At 41.6% G+C, this 19,639-nt stretch overlaps 1 protein-coding gene and 1 pseudogene across 1 annotated transcript; one reads left to right on the top strand and one right to left on the bottom strand.

Annotated features, from left to right (window-relative positions):
* Nucleotides 1-1,850: 1,850 nt before the first annotated feature.
* Nucleotides 1,851-10,024, bottom strand: LOC133084651 (transmembrane emp24 domain-containing protein 5-like; annotated as a pseudogene).
* Nucleotides 10,025-10,347: 323 nt separating this feature from the next.
* LOC133084170 (beta-2-microglobulin) lies at nt 10,348-17,050 on the top strand. Its single transcript, XM_061180352.1, has 4 exons — nt 10,348-10,454; nt 13,691-13,966; nt 14,538-14,565; nt 15,927-17,050. The coding sequence occupies exons 1-3, from the start codon at nt 10,388-10,390 to the stop codon at nt 14,549-14,551; spliced, it is 357 nt and encodes a 118-aa protein (XP_061036335.1). The 5' UTR covers nt 10,348-10,387; the 3' UTR covers nt 14,552-14,565; nt 15,927-17,050.
* Nucleotides 17,051-19,639: the final 2,589 nt, after the last annotated feature.

Below are 19,639 nucleotides of genomic sequence, written 5' to 3'. Positions count from 1 at the left end.
AAAAAATTTTTTTAAATGTGGAGTGAGTAGAGAAGGCCCTTCTAACCATGACCCCAAACCATAAGCCATGAAGGGTGACTGATAAATTTGCCTACATAAAAATGTCCAGCTTCTGAGTGTCAAAAAATAAAGCCATAAACAAAGAGCCATAAACAAAGTCAAAAGAACTTTATTTTGATCTGGTAATCTTATACTTACCTTTAAAAATTATTTAAAAGAACTTTTAGATGAAGATTCTCTGTAATGTTTCTGAATTTTGAGGACTCAGAAAAAGAGATATTTATGTTAAACCCAGATCCTTTTATCCATATTTCCTTCACAACTGCTGGTAATCAATATTATCCTATCAGCACCCATGTCAAAATTAACATAACACTGTTGATGGATAATATAAAAATAAGATAGCTATTTTCTCTCACATTTACTTTTAAAGTCTTATCCTTAATTATGTGCTGAATATCTTGTAACAGAACATTGCATCCTGTGGAAACTGAGAAATCTTTTACCATGTTCTCACTTCTTCAAAAGAAAAATTCGTCCTAATTTAAATAAATATGACTTTGTATTTTTAATTAATTATCGAAATGTGTCTTAATCCATTTGAGCCACTATAACCAAATACCAGAGACTGGGTAGCTTATAAACAACAGAAACTTATTTCTCACAGTTCCGGGAGGCTAGAAGTTCAAAATCAAGGTGCCAGCAGATTTGGTGTCTGGTGAGAACCCACTTTCTGGTTCACAGATGGTGCCTTCTCACCGTATCCACACATGGTAAGAGGGACGGGCAAGGGAACTCTCTGGGGTTTCTTTTATAAGGGTACTGATCCGATTCATGAGGGCTCCACCCTCATGACATAACCACCTCCCAGAGGCCCCCTCCTCCTAATACCATCACCTTGGGGGATAGGATTTCAACATATGAATTTGGGGGGGGACACAGATATTTAGTCCAAAGCCATGACCTTTGAGGAATATAGGCTAAGGATATAAAACTACTATTTTTTAACTGATATTTTATGTTGAATTACAATATTTGGTTATAAAAATCTCAAAAATGATATTGTTTCCCAAAACTATGCCTCTATTTACATTATAGGACAGGTGCATATGTAGACAGAGAAAAGTTGAGACTTTGTTTTCCAAATCTATATTCAATCTATAATCATTTTCTGTGATTCAATTTCTGTGATTAACCTGTAATTGTCACATTTATAAAGAAACTCCTGGTTAAGAGAAACTTTTAAAAAGAGACTGTTTGATGCTGCATTTAGTCTCAATGTTTGTTTATTAAAATTTTTACTTTCTTCATTTCAATGTTCATTCATTTATTTTATTTTTTTTAATATTTATTTATTTGGTTGCGCTCAGTCTTAATTGCGGCAGGTGGGCTGGCTCCTTAGTTGCGGCATGCAAACTCTTAGTTGCAGCATGCATGTGGGATCTAGTTCCCTGACTAGGGATTGAACTCAGGCCCCCTGCATTGGGAGCGTGGAGACTTATCCACTATGTCACCAGGGAAGTCTCAATGTTAATTCATTTAAATCACCTATAATATTTGGAAAATTTTTTCACCTTAGGAAAGTGCAGTTTAGGGTTTCATTGAATTATACCTAAGCTCTAAAATATTTCTGTTACACAAAACTGAATGAATTACAATTGAATAAATAAGATTACATAAACAGACAAAAGTGAAGATTTTCCTTTCACATTTAAATTATATTTGTTTTACACGTAAGACTGCCTGAAAACAAGTTGGAAGAGACTATTAATGACAGTGACAGTGACAGTTTATTGTATTTTTCAGCATCTTTTTTTTTTTTTCATGTTAAATAGTTGGGAGTACTAAGTTCAACTTTTCTGCTTACTTTCAAAAAGATGGATTAGCATAAAACCTGAATGGCTGACACTACTACCATGACCATTAAATTGTTCATGGATCAGAACTCAACTCTATCAAAGTTGCTTCCTTGTAAATTTTGATCATGAGCTTTAAATGCTCTAAGCAGAATGTGGATATGACTACATTTGCCTAACCCTGATTTGATGCTGAAGATGGTTCCAGGATGTCTTTTGGTTTCATATCCAATTCATCTGTGCCTATAATATATTTCCTCCTATGCTTGGTCCTGTTCCCCCATACTATCCAGGATTAATTCAGAGGAAGTTACCTTTCAGAAATGGTGCTGAATGTATAGTCACCAACCTTAGTGTCCACCATGTGTACTCTACCTGATTTTCTCTGTTCAAAAACTGAGGTTTTCATTCCTGGAGAGGCATGATGAAAATCAATATCTTTTCCTGCTTTATCTGAAACGTGGTAGTTGATCTCCACTGAGGTGAAAGTCACTGTACAAAAGAGCTGAGGCTAGCTCAGGAGCAGGCTGGCTCTTGTCAGCCATCCTGTTGGAAGAGGTGGACTCATCCAAGTTGGCTGAGAACCTCCAGATAGCAGTGTCAATCGTCCTCAGAGCTGGGAGCATGGTCAGAGAACGGGAGAGATCCAGGTTGGGCTGCAATCACTTTCTGAACAATTGTGGGCCTCTGTGTCCTCAGTACCCTCTTCCTCCTAGTGTTTTATTTTGAAAATTTTCAGTCCTACAAAAAGTTGAGAGGATAATAAAATTAACTTCTGTGTATCCTTTACTTAGCAGTTGATAACATTTTGCTTAGCAATATTCTTTATTTTTTTATTTTTTAAAATTAATTAATTAATTTATTTTTGGCTGTATGGGTCTTCATTGCAGCCCGTGGGCTTTCTCTAGTTGCATGGAGCGGGGGCTACTCTTTGTTGCGGTGTGCGGGCTTTTCATTGAGGTAGCTTCTCTTGTTGCAGAGCATGGGCTTCAGTAGTTGGGACATGCAGGTTCAGTAGTTGTGGCTCGTGGGCTCTAGAGCGCAGGCTCAGTAGTTGTGCCGCATGGCCTTAGTTGCTCTGCAGCATGTGGGATCTTCGCAAACCAGGACTCGAACCCGTGTTCTTTGCACTGGCAGGAGGATTCTTAACCACTGCGCCACCAGGGAAGTCCTGCAATATTCTTTAAATAAACTCCTTCTCTGCTACATCAGGCAGTGTCTGTCCCGAGTGATCAGGGACTTTGGCTGACAGACTACGAACAGGAAATTCACAGGAGAAAAACAAATAACAAGTAAACATATGAAACATCTTAAACATTTCCTCCTTGAGAAAATAATTTCCCCAGATGAGCCCAGTGCCCAGCACCTAGCAAGGTGATAGTAAAGGTTTGTAGAACCTGAATGATTGCTGTGAACACTGAGGCCTGATGGATAGGTTGGGGCCAGGCTAAGAAGAAAGAAGCCAAAGTTTTGGGGCACCTTTGTCCTGGGGACTAGAGGGCTCCTCTTCTTACTCTCCTTCCCTGTTCAGCACTGGCAACGGCAGGTACAGCAGGAGTGGTTTGGCCCACTGGGCACGTGCTGTCAGAGAAATAGTCCAGAAATGGCAGGGCCAGCTGGGCCCACATCACTGGGGATGACCCAGCTCAGTCGGGGCAGGGTAGGAGGGGGAGGACCAAGGCTCCTGACCAAGCCAGGCTACAGCAAAACTCCTTCCCCCTCAGCTGTTGAGCTGATGATAGCCCTCCCTCACACGAGAGTACCCAAAATGCGCTGTGTGGCCAGATCTGGTTAACCGACAGGTAAAGACAACATTGAAAAGGCAAATATTTACACTGAGCTAGGCTCCTGGCAACCAAGGCCTCACACTGTATGATTCTGGAGCAGTACGAATGGGGTTTGTTTTTTTTTTTCATGCTGCTGTTATACATTACCACAAACCTGATGGCTTAAAACAACACACTTTATCATCCTACAGTTCTGTAAGTCAGAGGTCCAACACAAGTCTCCTGGGCTTAACATTAAGGCAGGGCTGCTTTCCTTTCTGCAGACTATGGGAGATTCCATGTCCTTACCTTTCCCACCTTCCAGAAGTTGCCTACATTCCTTGACTCATGGTCCCTTCTTCATCTGCAAAACCAGCACGCTGCACCTCTCTGATCATACTTCCGTAGTCACATCTCCCTCTGACCACAGTCAGGAAAGTTCTCTGCTTTGTTTTTTTTGCCACTCAGTGAGGCATGCAGGATCCTAGTTCCCCCACCATGGATCAAACTGGTGCCCCCTGCAGTGGAAGCTCAGAGTCCTAACCACTGGACCATCAGGGAATTCCCTATAGTTTTTTATTGTTCCAGTTTTCTATCATATGCATATACAGGGAAGTCCCAAAGTTCTCTGCTGTTAAGTCCTATGTGGTTATACTGGGCTGACCCCAGTCATTTCTGATAATCTCCCCATCTCAAGGTCCCTAACCTTAATCACACCTGCAAAGCCCTTTATGCCATGTAAGGTAACATATTCACAGGTTCCAGGAATTAGGCTATGAACATCTTTTTTTAATTTTATACCAGGTGTGTATGATTTTCCCAATAAAATCACCCAGGGATTTTATTAGTCTCCCTACCACAAGGTATGGTAAGGAGAAAAGTATAATATTGTTAACGATAAGTAGGCAGCTCTGTATATAACGACATGGATAGTATCGATGATATATTATGAAATGGAAATAAGCAAGTTCAGTAAGTATTTATAGAATGATCCAAATTTGGGGAATCTCCCTTGCCCCCAGTAAATGCTGAATGAATTCTCTCTGAGCCGCACCCCACCGTTCATAGCCTGGCTTCTTCGGGGAGATGGTGGAGCCCACCTCACCCACTCAACCCTCAAGGCACTGGTTTCTTCACAGTCCTCTTTTAGGAGAAGAGTTTAGAAAGGTCCAAGACACCAGAGAGTAGAGAGGAAAGGATCTGATGCAGGTTCAACATAGCAGGGGACAGCCAGAAAGGACCACACACTGTAATTGGCCAGTGGCAAGCGTCAGCCAAGCAATGTGGAAAGTGAGAAGGTGAGGCTTACAGGAATTTGCCAAAAAGGAAAAAGGGCATTTGAAGGAGAGTCTTCATTTTTAATAGTGCTGAATAGAATCCAAGGCAGGATAGAAAGTCCAAGCAGGAATTCTGCAGTTTTAAGTAGGTTCTGAGATGCAGACCCAAAGACCTATGAGAGGAAAACACCCATGAAAGGAGGCTGTGCCAGTAACTTAGTCACTGGGTGTAGCATTCCCCAGGGACGGCGCCCAATCCTTGGCTCCTGGGATTGTCCTGTTGTCCCCACAGTGTCAGGGGGTCTTGGCTTCAGCATTTCCCTAACCCTCTCCATCCAAGCTGAGGACCGATGCTACCTCTAACTCCCTTTATGCTTTTAGTGGGCATTGAGTTCTTAACACATAATAATAGCAGTCTCTGTAGTTATAATTTTAAAATTCCTCACCTTCCAAACTATATACAATATATATCCATGAAGGGATAGGCACCAAAGCTTAACAATGTTTCCTGAGGAGAGGACAGTGAGATGGGAAGAGACACAGGAGGGCAACTTTCACTTTCACTCAGTAGACCTCTGACTGTTTGTATTTTTGCAACAGACATACATTCATGTATCAGAATTGTAATTAAAAATAAAAAGTGCGGGCTTCCCTGGTGGCGCAGTGGTTGGGAGTCTGCCTGCCAATGCAGGGGACACAGGTTCGAGCCCTGGTCTGGGAAGATCCCACATGCCTCGGAGCGACTAAGCCCGTGAGCCACAACCACTGAGCCTGCGCGTCTGGAGCCTGTGCTCCGCAGCGCAGCGGGAGACGCCCGCGCGCCGCGATGAAGAGCGGCCCCTGCTCGCCGCAACTAGAGAAAGCCCTCGCACAGAAACGAAGACCCAACACAGCCAAAAGATAAATATAAATAAATAAATAAATTTATAAAAAATAAATAAAAAGTGCTTGAAACACTGTGGTTACTACTGTTTATAGTTCTGTACTGCTTGATTTATTTTATACCAGGTCTGTATGATTTTCCCAATAAAATCACCCTGGCAATTGGAAGAGCGTGGTGGTTACACACAAGCCTGTGAGGCAGAGATTCCTCACCAATGAGATACTTCACCTGTCTCAACTTTAGGCTTCCCACATACTCTCCCTCAATTAGTGAGATTAGTACTTGCCTTCCCGGGATCTTGTGAGGTTTTTTTCCCTCCTTTGTATGGCGTCTGACTTCATAACTATCAGGAAACAAAACAGCTCCCCTCTGTGTCCCATTTCCTTTGGGTCTGTTGCCTGTTATGTAACAGCACAAATCTGAGAATTCAGTCGGCATGAACACCTTAGGTGGCTGCTAATAAATTAATTATTGGGCTGATTTGAACTCTAGACTGGATTCTCCTGGTTGGCAGTCTGGTATCTTCTGATTTATCCTTACAGTATTTCCATTTGTCACAAAGCCTGCACTCAACTGACATTGGCTGTATTCAATGGAATTTAACATAGAAGACTGAGGATTGCCAGCCCCAAAACAGATCTAACCGGGATTGACTTTTTTGTTAATTCTATTTTTCTAATTGAAGTATAGCTGATTTACAACACTGTGCCAATCTCTGCTGCACAGCAAAGTGACTCAGTTATACACATAGAGACATGCTTTCAGGATGGACTTCTGAGCAGGCAACCACCTTCAGACTCATTAAATTAAACCATTTAACGATAGTTCTCTCTGGGTTGGAGGGTCACTGTGGTTTTAATTTTCCTCTTTATAGTTTTTCTTATTTTTAATCTTTTAAAAAAATTTATTTTGGTCACACTGCGCAGCTTGTGGGATCTTAGTTCCCCAACCAGGGATCAAACCCCGGGGCCCCTGTAGTGGAAGCTCAGAGTTCTAACCACTGGACCATCAGGGAATTCCCTATAAGTTTTTGATTGTTCCAGTTTTCTATCATATGCATATATTATTTTTGTGGGCAGACAAAAACAACTGTGAGTTAAATAAAAACTACCATACATTGTCTTACTTGTTCCTGCTTCTCTGCACCTTCTCATATGCTTTTAATCCTTGCCCTCATCCAAGCCACCCAATGAACCGTTTCCCTTGAACCCCTTCTCAGAAGTGGTTGTCAAGTGGACATTATGAGGCCTTTCAAATCACATGGACCAGCATTGGAATCATAGCTCAGAGCTAACGTGGACAAGCACCTTAATTCTCTGAAACTGTCTCTATCTGTAGAAGAAAGTAAGACCTACCTTCTGGATTGTTGTGTAGTTTGGGTCAGCAGCTTCACAAACTTTAATGTGTATATGAGTCACCTGGGGTGTTGTTAAAATGCAGGCTCTGATTTAGTAGGTCTAGGATGGGCCCGAGTGTCTCCATTTCTAAGAGCTCCTAGGTGTTGCTGATGTTGTGATGCATGTACCACACTTTGATTAGTGACATAACATTTGAAAGAGCCCAGGCACAAATGTCCTACATGTGCTTGTTCCTCTCCTTCCAGGGGGCCTGGATTTTCTGGCTGTTTGATGAGTTCACCTCAAAAAAGTGCTGACTGAGATCCACTGAGGTGCAACCCAACTCATTTGAGCTTTAACCTATTCCTATTTTCTCCCCACTTCAATATCCTTCTTTTTCTTTCTGTTCAAGGACTTCATTCTTCCTTGGCCTAACAAATACACAGGTACCTGTGCTTTTAGGTTATTTTGTTTTTTTTGATTTGTTGTTGGCCGCACACCGCGGCCTGTGGAACTTCCCTGCCCAGGGATTGAACCCATGCCCACTGCACTGGAAGCGCGGAGTCTTATTACGTTATTTCTTTTTAAAAGGAGCTTTACTGAGGTATAATTGACATATGATAAATTACACTTAAAGTATACACTTTAATAAGTTCTACTACATGTGTACACTTGAGAAACCATCATCATACTCAAGATAATGGATCAAGTGTCCTTAGCCTCCTGATGCTCCCTCCACCCTCTGGAAACCAACCATCTGCTTCTGTTACATAGATTACTCTGCTTTTTCTAGAGCTTTAAATAAAAAGAATCATACAGCACATACTCTTTTTTTGTCTTGCTTTTTTCCTTCAGCCTCATTATTTCATCCATTAATCTGTGTACCAATAGTTCATGCCTTGTTTATTGCTGATAGTATTCTATTGTATGCCTGTTGATGGAAGTTTGGATTGTTTCCAATTTCTGGCTGTTACCAATAAAGCTGCTTTGAACAGTTTTGTACAAGTCCTCATCATGAAAATACACTTTCATTTTCTCTTGGGTAAATACCTAGAGTGGAGTGGTTGGGTCATATGGCCAGCATATGTTTAACTTTTTTAAAAACTGTGACACTGTTTTCCAAAGTAGTTGTACCATTTTCCATTCCCAGCACGAGTGTATGAAGTCCCAGTTCTTCCACATTCAGAAAATATTTACTATTATGAATAACATTTATTGTAAAAAATTTTTTTAGAAAAGTCATTAGGCCAAAAAAAAAAATTCCGTCATTCATTCCACTAATGGGAGATAACACTGTTAAAAGGCCATGTTTGTACATTTCCAGAAGTTTGCCCTCCTAGGCAAACAGTGGTCTCCTTTAAAAAAAAAACAAAAAACTGAAAACATATAATTTTCTCTGTCTTCACTGTTTTTTTTAAAAAGTGTTTTTAAAACTGGTTTTCCAAGTGAATAGATCAGATTCTATCTTTTAAGAATTTTAAGTACTCCAGTATTTGTCTGTGATGTGGTAAACAAGGAATATAGAGGTGACCACTAGCCCTGTCTCTTCCTATACTCCCAAGGCACTAGAAAACAATTCAACACTGACATTCCAGGCGTTTAGACCCTTAAATGAGTTAACAACAAACAAACAAACAAACAAAAGGGAGGGGCAGGAGTGTCTTTACTCATCACTTTATGCCTAACAATTATTCTTTCATTTCGAGAGCGTTATAGAGAGCTGGTAGAAAAAATAGGTAACTAGCATCAATAATCATAGTACACTTCTTAATCATTACTGAACGCTCCCTCTGTGCTCCCTGGGGCTCTCTCTGTGCATTATCTCCTTTCATTAGGTCTGCGGAGAGTATCCTACTTTTTCTAGTTTAGACACAACCACCACAGTAGGGACAGCTGAAACGTCTAAAAACATGTAAAAGAAATCCAGATGACATTTGTTGTGCTCTTTGGGGAAGCACCACCCAACTCCCTTCAAGTGCAAACTAGGGTGATTTCCAAGATCTCTGCCCCTCCCCGCCCCCATGGTTCACTTCCTCTTCTGAGTGTTCCACTCAGAAAAGATCCCTGGACTCAGCCACCAGGTGATGTCAGCATCTTTTTATGGTATCTCTGGAGTGGAGGTTTCCTTAAGGAGTCTAACACTGACACGGTCTTAGAGTCAGTAGGCCTAACTTCTTTGGCTGGGCCCACAGCAGATGCAACCCAAATTCTCACTAAAATTGTCCAGTCCTCTATCTTCCCAGTGTCTGAAGCACGAATGACAAATGAATCAGGCCCGTCTGAAACCTATGTTTTCCTATCCATAAAAATGTAACGGGGTAATTCCTACATCCTAATGTTTACTCACGTATTCCCTCGCATGTTCGTTCGTTCCTTCATTCGTAGGTTCATCCATCCATCCATCCATTCACTCATTCAGTCAGTTTACCAAGTATTTACTCCATGCCAAGCACCATTCTAGTGTGGTAATTCGCAGGGAATGATGTTCCTCAAGGGGTCGGTAAAGTCTAACGCTCTAAGCACTTACTGCTTTTACCTTTTACTATCAGGGGTCATTTCCCCACAAATCAACAAAACAAAGAAAATTACCTAAACTACAGCGGCAAGATACAGGCCACACTTTCTCCGCACAGGGTTTTCCCTGAAGGGACTCAGGAGAAAGAAGGTCCTCCTTCACTCTGCACGGTTCTCTGAGCTGTCCTCATGAGGCCTCGAGGTTTCTGGACGACTTTTCTTGCCCAAAGAATCCAGGAGCCCTACAGCGTATTTCCGGGCTGTAATTGTGAACCCAAGTTCTGATTCTGCCCAGTACCATTCAATCTCTGTCCTTACGCTTATTAATTTTTCTGGGCTTCAGTTTTCCCGATCGAAAACCAGGTTCTAGGCTCCTAACTCGCTGGGGCATGCTTGGGGAGCAAGTGCCTTAGCGTTTCTGGTGCTGTTGCGAAAAGCGAAGCTTCCTCCAGACTGAAGTTCTCGGGTGGGCGGCCCGCGCCCCAAGCTTGGGCGCGCACCCCTGATAAGAGGGCGCCGATGTACAGGCAGCGAATCCACCCGGTTCAACCCTGCCTTCCTAAGCATCACGGGACTTATCAGAAAATGAAACTGAAAACCGGCAAGTCCCTCTTTCTAACCTGCCCGGGCCTCGCTCGCTAGGAGACCGGTGACGTCCCGGCGGGCAGGGTTCTGATTGGCGGCCTGGGCGTGCACTATAAGTGCGGGCGCGGGACCGGGCCCTCACTTCGCTACCCGGCCTGCTCCTGTAGCGATGGCTCCTGTCGTGACCTTGGTCCTGCTCGGGCTGCTCTCGCTGTCTGGCCTGGACGCCGTCCAGCGTGAGTGTCCCCTCCTCCCTTTCCCTCTTCCACCAGCCCGTCCTGTTCCGCTCGCAGCCACTGGGCACTAACTTCGTACCCCTCGGTCGCGCTCCCAAGTTTTCCTTCCCGGCTCGGTGGAGTAGCACGCGGCTTCCTCTCGGGCTGTGGAGGCGGTGAGGGGGTGGGGAGTGGGGAGGGGTTGCGAGCCCAGGACGCCGGCTTCTCCGGGATGGGGGAGGGGGACCTCTGGCACGCCCGCACCGGGTGGGTCGGGACAGAGCGACCGAGGTGGGGGAGGGGTTCTCTTCCGCTGGTTCGCGGGGCCTTTGGCTCCCCCCGCGCAGCGGGAGCGGAGGGCGGGCTGGCGGGTCCCAAAGGGCTGGGTTGGGGGCTGCGAGTGGGTGGAGACCACGCGTGGGCTTTGGGGGAGTCGCCGCCAGGGTGTTATCAGTCCGCTGGGAGCCCGAGGGCCTCGAGCTTCCTCCAGGCGCCCGCCAGGTTCAGCTGACGCTCCGCACTTTCCCCAAATACGCGACGACCAAACCACGGCGAGGAAGTTGCACGCGACTTTTGTGGAATGTCCTGAGGTGTTTACATACCGTTTCACGTCGTTCATTCTCTTGTTCCCGCTACCTGTCACTCTTAGTAATAATCATAGAGCTACCCGTTGGCGGCTCACTGACCTACGCTATGTGCTGTCATTTAATTGTGAAATGCGCCTGCGATGTAAACAGGATGCCTTTATCATCAGCTTGTCACGGATGAGGAAAGGGAGGCTCGAAGAGCTTTAGTAACTTAATCACGCAGGGGATTAATGGCAGACAGTAGAGCCTGACCAGAGCATTTGGCGGGTCGTGAGCCCTTTGCCTGTAATCCGTGCGTTTTTCACAACCTTCTGGGGTGAGATTCTCGGGAGCAAGCTGGGCGGACATGGGCCTCTGTTGCCTTTCTTCACAGAGGGCCCCTCCTTTGGCTCCTTGCCTGGTTCTTTCCAAGATGAGCTGAGTCTCTACTTTCAGTTTTGAGTAAGTGAAGGTTTATCATTCAGAAAGGTTGTAAAACTAGGGATAAGAGTAATCAACATGCTTACCCAAGCTGTCTGTCAGGGACACCACGGATACTGAGTACCTTCTAAATACCCTGCAATATACCGGACCCTCAGATTTTTCTCTCTCACAAAAGGCTCTGTGAAGCGGGTTTTTTTGTTTGTTTGTGTGTTTGTTGTTCATGAGAAAAAGGAAGTTTAAAATTTATTTACAAAATAAAGCATAATGTCTGTATCATCACTATTATTGATATTTGGTGATGACTGTGTCTTTCGAAAAACTTAATGTCAGCAAGCTGACATTAAGACTATCTTAATTTGAAAATTTCCGAAGTAATGCCTGGAAGATACACAAGACCATCTCTGGAAGATATACAAGAAATGTGTAATTGCGATTGCCTCTAGGGGGTGTATTTTCTGCTCTTTCCCCTGTGTGGGTTTTATTTCACTGTGGGCATAAATTAACTTTTCAACTAAGTTACAGAAGCTCAAATAACTCTCCCAAAGTCACAGAGCCAGTAGTGGCTGAGGCCAGATTCTGATACTCCTCCCACTCTTGGAAGAGATTATTGTGATGTTCTTACAGAAACCTCCCTGGCTCCCTCAATGAGTGAATACCAGGCAGGATGAACCTATGCTCTGACTCCTGTGGCATTTATTATGTCCTGATTATTAGAAGTTCAAATGTGAAGAGCTTTCTGATTTATCTTCACTTTTAAATTTATTTTTTAAAAATCAGCGTTCATGGGAATTCCCTGGTGTTCCAGTCGTTTCAGTGCCAAGCACACGGGTTCAATCCCCGGTCGGGTAACTAAGGTCCCACAAACCCCGAAGCACAGCCAAACAAAAAAAAAAGTAAAATTGATTAAAAAAAAAAATCAGCGTTCATTAGGATTCTCAGTACAGCTCTTGGTGGGACTAGGAACCTTTTCTTTGATGATAGGATGTTTCTAGACAGATACGTCTGGTCAGAATAGCCTGGTTCTCCTCCTTACCCCACCACCTTCTGGACATGAAGGATGAGCTGACCTTTATAATCACGTACCCTGAATGTATTTGTATTTAAAGGTGGATTATTAACATGTATTAGTGTCAGTCTGTATATTTAGTAGCAGTAACACTTCACTTTGGAAGAAAAATATAGAAATCGAGTTTATAATATTTTCTTTACATCCCCATGGAGGGTCTAGTCATGCATCCCATTTTGGAAACCACTGTCCTGTAGCATTATGCAGTATTCCCAACCTGGCAGATTATGGCAATCACTTGAGCATGCTAATTAAAAATGCAAAGTCCATTCCCATGTGCATTATTCCACTTGGTTTTCTAATGGTGAGAGTATGTTCTCTCGCATGTGCCACAGTCCTCACCCTTCCCTATTGTTCTTACCCAGCCCAACTACCTCATTTAAGGTATCTGCCATCTTCTGCAGGCATTTTAGTTTTGTTTCTTTGTTTTAAAGCTCATGAAATCACATATAAAATCAGGTAGAGGTTTGGTGTGTAAACTTGGGGTAGGATGAAGAGGTTGTGTTTTGCAGGAACATACTTTGGGTTGAATCAGGTCTCAGAGCAAGAAGGTAACAATAATTACACCTGCCACTTACAGAGCAATTGCTGTGTGCCAGGCACTGTACTAGGCACATATTGAGAAGTCAGATCGGTCTGGATCTAGGCAGGAGGCAAAAAAAAAAAAAAAAAAAAGGAGTAAACATAAGGGAAAAAAATTGACTGGGTTGAAACAGCGTACAATAACGGGAATTTTTGATGTGGCTAATCTGAAGGGAGTGTGAAGTGAGAAACGAAGCTTGATAAGTAGATTAGGGCCAAATCATGTAGACTCTTGAATGATAAGGAATTCTGTGGGTGCTGAGGAGCCGTGAAAAGTTCTTGAGATTCTCCACAGAGAGATTATTAAAGATACAGCACAATCTCCACTGACAGAAGAAGATGTTAAGAGAAATCTGCTAGAAAAAGCCCTGAAGGCATGTGTAGGGGAATTATGTGGGAAAGATACTAAGTCATGGTTTATCCCAGAAAATGGAGGTTGCCTTTTGGAAAAATGGAAGCTCATTTGGCATGAGGGGAAATGGAATTGGGAGAAATGGAGGATCAAATATAAACACTTGGGGCCTGATCTAGCTTTAGACCAAGGTAGCCCCAAGTGAAATACTCTGCAATTTTATCTGTCTTTCCCTGCTGCTCCTCAGGTCCTCCGAAGGTTCAGGTTTACTCACGACACCCCGCAGAGAATGGAAAACCAAATTACCTGAACTGCTATGTGTCTGGGTTCCATCCACCCCAGATTGAGATTGATTTGCTGAAGAATGGGGAGAAGATGGAAGTGGAGCAGTCAGACCTGTCTTTCAGCAAGGACTGGTCTTTCTACCTTCTGGTCCACACTGCGTTCACTCCCAACGCAGTGGATCAGTATAGCTGCCGCGTGAAACACGTTACTCTCAGCGAGCCCAAGATAGTTAAGTGGGGTAAGTTTCCTTCCTTAGCTGCTGACAGTTGTATCTGAACATAGCTACAGCATAAAGCTGCTTTGATATAAAAACATCTGCATACTGGGATTATCAGGGAATGTTATTAAAGCTCTGATTAGTGGCACCTTCTGAGAGATCTCTGCACAGCGTGGTCACTGAGACAGTGGTTTCCGTGTAGTGAGAGCAGGGGGCAGTAGCAGCGCTTCCACAAGTGCACAGGCACTGCCAATGGTTCTTCCCTACTGGCTCCCTTGGGCCTTCCTGACAGCCTCAGGGATACTCAGGACCAAGGAGAGTCTCAGGAAGGCACCGGCCTTGTCTGTAAGCCCTGCTGTGGTCGTGCCCTCCAATCCTAGACTCCTGCAGTTCTCTGGCTGGCTTGGGATCTAAGGCTAGTAGGCAAGGTGGGCACCTCCTGGGTTTTTCTTAACAAGGCACTCACGGTGAGGGACAGTGGGCTCTTCTGCCAGCTTTATTTATAACAGTTTTAGACATTTGTTAGTACATAGTATTTCAAAAGTGAAACTTAACTGTTTTTCTTTTTCTTTCTCCATTTTCTTTTCCATAGATCGAGACCACTAACCAGCATCATGGAGGTGGGTTTCTAATCTTAAGAAAATCTTTCTTTTATAAATTTATTTATTTATTTTTGGCTGTGTTGGGTGTTTGTTGCTGCACGCGGGCTTTGTCTAGTTGCGGCGAGCAGGGGCTACTCTTTGTTGTGGTGGGCTGGCTTCTTACTGTGGTGGCTTCTCTTGTTGCGGAGCACGGGCCTAAGCGCGCAGGCTTCAGTCGTTGTGGCATGTGGGCTCAGTAGTTGTGGCCCGCGGGCTCTAGAGCGCAGGCTCAGTAGTTGTGGTGCATGGGTTTAGTTGCGCGGCATGTGGGATCTTCCCGGACCAAGGCTCGAACCCATGTCCCCTGCATTGGCAGGTGGATTCTTAACCACTGCGCCACCAGGGAAGCCCCAGAAAATCTTTTTTTAATGTCACTATCCTGGAGACTGTTATAGACAGCTCTAATATGATAACCCTCACCGTCTGGAGGACATTAATCAGGGTAGCAATTTAGCAGGCAGAGAAGAACCCCATGGGGTCACATTCCCTTCTCCTGTGGGGTGGCATGAGGAAGGCATGTGGCCCTGGGTGGGGCTCTGCCAGCATCACTGACCCTCTAAAGGGAGGACAGAAGAGCTGCAGGTGTGCTGTGACAGGACAGAGGCAGCGGTTACCCACAGCACCTGCAACGGTTTGCTCTTTCTTCTGCCATTTCTGCCTTGGGCATCTCTGGGCCTTCAAAAGTGAGCCGTCCCTTCCTTTGCATGGCAGTTACTTTGTTATTTAGCCAGAAAGGAAGAGTGACATGGTTCTGCAGACGCACCATTCCTAAGTGTGTGGGCACTGTGGTTGCCTTTAGAAGCTCCCAGTCCAATAGAGGAAAGAAATGGAAACAGATTGTTGTAACCTAATGTAAAGCTACTATAACAGACGTATCTTGCAAGTATCTGTAGCAGCATGAAACAGGGAGCAATTGGACTTCTCTGCATCTTCAGTTGGAGGCCAGAGGCAGATAATCCAGCTTTTCTGGGAAATTTTACTCCACAGGGTATCTTGGCACTGAAAACCTATTCAAATTTCCTGTTACATTGTAGGACAGGGAAGGTAATTTTCGAGAGCATGAGAGTTTGGGTGACCTGCCCAGAGTCACACAGTTACTAAATGGTAGAGCCAGAATCTGAACTATAGTACCAGCATTCTTTCCTCTAAGGTCGTGGGGAAACCAGTGGGATAAACTAGTAGGATATGCTTTTTAATGGATCTGGAAAATCACCTGCACCTACTACTTTTACCAACAGTGATTTATTTATACAGCACAAGTTACGTAAGTTTGGTGGTGCTATCTGTAATCCAGATAAAATAAATGTATTTGCTAATATTCCATTTTTTCTTTTTTTCAGGTTTGAAGATGCCTCATTTGGATTGGACTAATTCCAAATTCTGTTGTCTTGCTTTTTATTTTTAATTTTCTTTTTTATTTTCTTTTTTTAAAATTTATTTTATTGAAGTATAGTTGATTTATAATATTGTGTTAACTTCTGCTATATAGCAAAGTGATTCAGTTATTGTTGTCTTGCTTTTTAATGCTGATATGCTTTTATGCTTTATGCATATAAATCAGAAGTTGTATTGATGTTACTGCAAATATCATCTTCTTTATAATTCTATCTAGGGCGCCACGTCTCCATGTTTGACCTGTCTTGGCAGGTAGCTGTTGTGGGGGCTCTGGCAGCCTAGAGGTGGGGAAGACGGAATTTCAGGTTTAACATCAACATCTTGGTCAAATCTGAACTCTTCAGTCTCTTCTGCATACAAAACTGGATAATAAGATAGTATGCATGTTTAGAGTAAACCTCCAATTTGTAATTTTTCTTAGAATTTTGGAAAAATTATGGAAATTTGTTATAGTGGATAAAACATTTTGCCATATAAAATTCATATTTACCTCTTACATCTGTTAGAGAGAGACTTGGTTGTACCTATTTTGTTTGTTTCACTAATTAAAACAATGGTAAAACATTGTGTTCAGCTTCTCAAAGGAACAACAGCTGACTTCTCAATGTCAGTGGGATCCAGAACATAGCAGAAAGTAATCATGAATGTAGTAAAACAACTGCCTACCTAGAATTCCATACACAACAAAAATATCTTTTAAAAAATGACAGCAAAGTAAACATTGTTAGATAAAAAGTCAGATTTCAGTACCCTTTAGATACTCACTAAAGGAGATTCTAAATGATACACTTCAGGCAGAGAGAAGGCCTAAAATGTGAGAAGAAAGGAAGAGCAAAGGAAATGTATCAGTTTTGTGTAAAAAGAAATCAGCCTAAATAAGCACATAAACTGAATATTTAATATCTAACTAGTAGAGGGCACAGGAGCTTATGGAGTGCTAGTAATGTTTTATTTCTTGACAAGGATGGTGGTTACAAGAGATTTTGCTTTGTAATTTTTTGTTAAATGTACATATATTCTGCACATTTTAAAGGAATGTTATATTTCACATTAAAAATCATAAAATTGATTAATGTGCTTTATTACAGTAACAGATTAAAGGAGATGATTTATATGCTTATTTCAAAGATTCAGAATAAGTGTTCAATTAAATTTCAACACTCAATGAGTTGATGATAAAAAACTCATAGCTGGAGGAAAAACAGGCTAATTTACTTAGACTTATAAGGGTTTTCTTAACACACATAAACAGACACATACACACATTAATAGAGAGATATCGGTATTTTACAGGTAAAATCAGAGATAAGATAAGGAGGCCCAATGCTACTTCTGAGTGTTATTATACTAGAGGTCCCAGCAGCAAATTAAGACAAGGAAAAAAAGTAAAATGAATAAGGATTTGAAGAGAAGAAACAAAATTATATTATTTTGATGTTATATATAGATTAACTATAGAAATGTCAATAAGGTATAAAAGATGAATTATTAGGATTAATAAGAGAATTTTGTAACAAATTTGCTGGACACAAAAATCAACATAAAAAATGCATTTATACTGGTAACAAAATGTAAATTAAAAATATTTAATTTATAATAGCAATATACATAGTACTTAAGTATATATAAATATATATGCTATATATGTTCAAATAACAGTATTTAAATTTAAATACACACACATTTAAATATATACAGTGTTTAAATATAAATGCATACACCAATATAAAGCTAACAAAAGATGTTAATGGAAGCTCTTAATGGAAAAATTGTAGTAATTGTTTTATTGGAGGAAATTAATGAAAACTTAAAAAAATGGGGAGAGAGAGTATGTTTATGTATAGGAAGATTAAATATCCTAAAGATATCACTTCTTCCCAACTTGATATATAGATTTAATATAATTATTAACAAAATTTTAATAGTTTTTCATGAAACTTGACAAACTGATCCTAAAATATGGAAGAGGGTTAATGGAGGAAGAAAGACAAAGACACACCTGAAGAATAATAAAGTGAGAGATTTATAATTAAAACAGGATGGTATTGGCCCAGGGATGGACAAAGACCAATGGAATAGAAAAGAGCCCAGAAACAAACTCATGCATCTATGGAAACTTGACATACAAGACATTTCAGATCAATGGTAAAAGGAAGGACTTCTGAAAAAACAAAACGGTGCTGAGACAAATGGTTATCAATATGTGGGGGGAAAATAGGTCCCTACCTCACACTATGCACAAATGTAAGTTCCATCGGAAAAGGACTTAGATGCAAGATTCAAAAATTTTAAACATAGGAAAAAAATATAAAACCATTTTTCTGACCTCAACATAGAAGTCACAAATTACATGCATATAGCAAGACTGATTGATTAATCTCATTAAAATTTAGAACTACATTAAAATTAGAGACCCCACGAAAAAAGTAAAAAGTCAAGCCACAGATCTGAATATATTCACCACACCTATAACAAAGATTGGTATCTAGAATATATCAAACACTACAAACCACTAAGAAAAAGGCAACACCCCAAGAGAAAAATCGGCAAAAGACTTGAATAGTCATTTTACAAAAAACTCCACACCATATATATATGGTGTTTAACATTAATGCAAATTAAAACCCATCATACCATCAGATAGGCAAAAGTTTTAAAAATCTGGATATGCTAAGTGTTGGCAAAGACATACCCCAATGAGAACTTATTACATTGCTGTTGAGAGCATAAACTGATAAAACAACTTTGAAAAACTAGAGTATTATGTAGTAAAATTAAAGATGCACATGCCCTATGACCCAGCAATTCTACTACCAACATAGAGAAACTCTTGCACACGGGCTGCAATAGATGTATAAAATGTGTATGCATATGGCTGATTCGCTTTGTTGTACAACAGAAACTGACACAGTATTGTGAAGTAATTATACTCCAATAAAGATCTATTTAAAAAAAAAACCTGTTTACTGCAACACTGTTTCTAACAGCAAACAATGGAAACAATCTAAAGTTGGATAAAGATATATTCAGACAATGGAATGCTATGCAGGGGTGAAAATGAATGAATTGTTGTTATAAAAATTAACATGGATGAATCACAATAAATGTTGAGTGAAGAAAAACCCAGCAAGTCCCCCCAAAATATATACAGTGATTCCATTTTATATAAAACTCAACAGTAGCCAAAACTAAATAGCATTATTTGGGTATATATTTATATGGAGTAAGATAAAGAAAAACAGGGAATGGTAGAAAATTTCAGAATGGTAGTTCACTCTGAGGTAGTTAAAATTTCAGAATGGTGGTTAACTCTGAGGCTGGCAAGGTAAGGGAATAGAATGGGGATGGGCACACACATTCAACAGGAGGGGCACACATTTAAAGATATTGGAGATACCTGAGTTCTTGCCTGGATGGTGGGAACAAGAGTATGTGTTTTGTTATTGTTGTTATCAATTAAATCATACATATTCACTCATTTGTATGTAGGGGGAGACTAAGGCTAGAACAATGCTGTAATACCACAAAATAATAATTTAACTCACACACGCCTGCACATTGTATAAGTGCAGAGGCTCTGCAGTCACACTGCCTGGGTTCAAATCCTGGCACTACCACTTACTGCCCAAGTACATCTGAATTAGAATTCCTAATCTCT

The sequence above is a fragment of the Eubalaena glacialis genome, chromosome 2, assembly GCF_028564815.1.
Source record: "Eubalaena glacialis isolate mEubGla1 chromosome 2, mEubGla1.1.hap2.+ XY, whole genome shotgun sequence".
Lineage (NCBI taxonomy): Eukaryota > Metazoa > Chordata > Mammalia > Artiodactyla > Balaenidae > Eubalaena > Eubalaena glacialis.
Note: the sequence above shows the minus strand (reverse complement) of the source record. Positions and strands in the feature narration are given on the sequence as shown.

Coding starts and splice junctions, on each gene's coding strand:
- LOC133084170 (XM_061180352.1), top strand. CDS start 10,388: ATGGCTCCTGTCGTGACCTTGGTCCTGCTCGGGCTGCTCTCGCTGTCT. Junction 10,455..13,690: donor TGGCCTGGACGCCGTCCAGC/GTGAGTGTCCCC, acceptor GCTGCTCCTCAG/GTCCTCCGAAGGTTCAGGTT.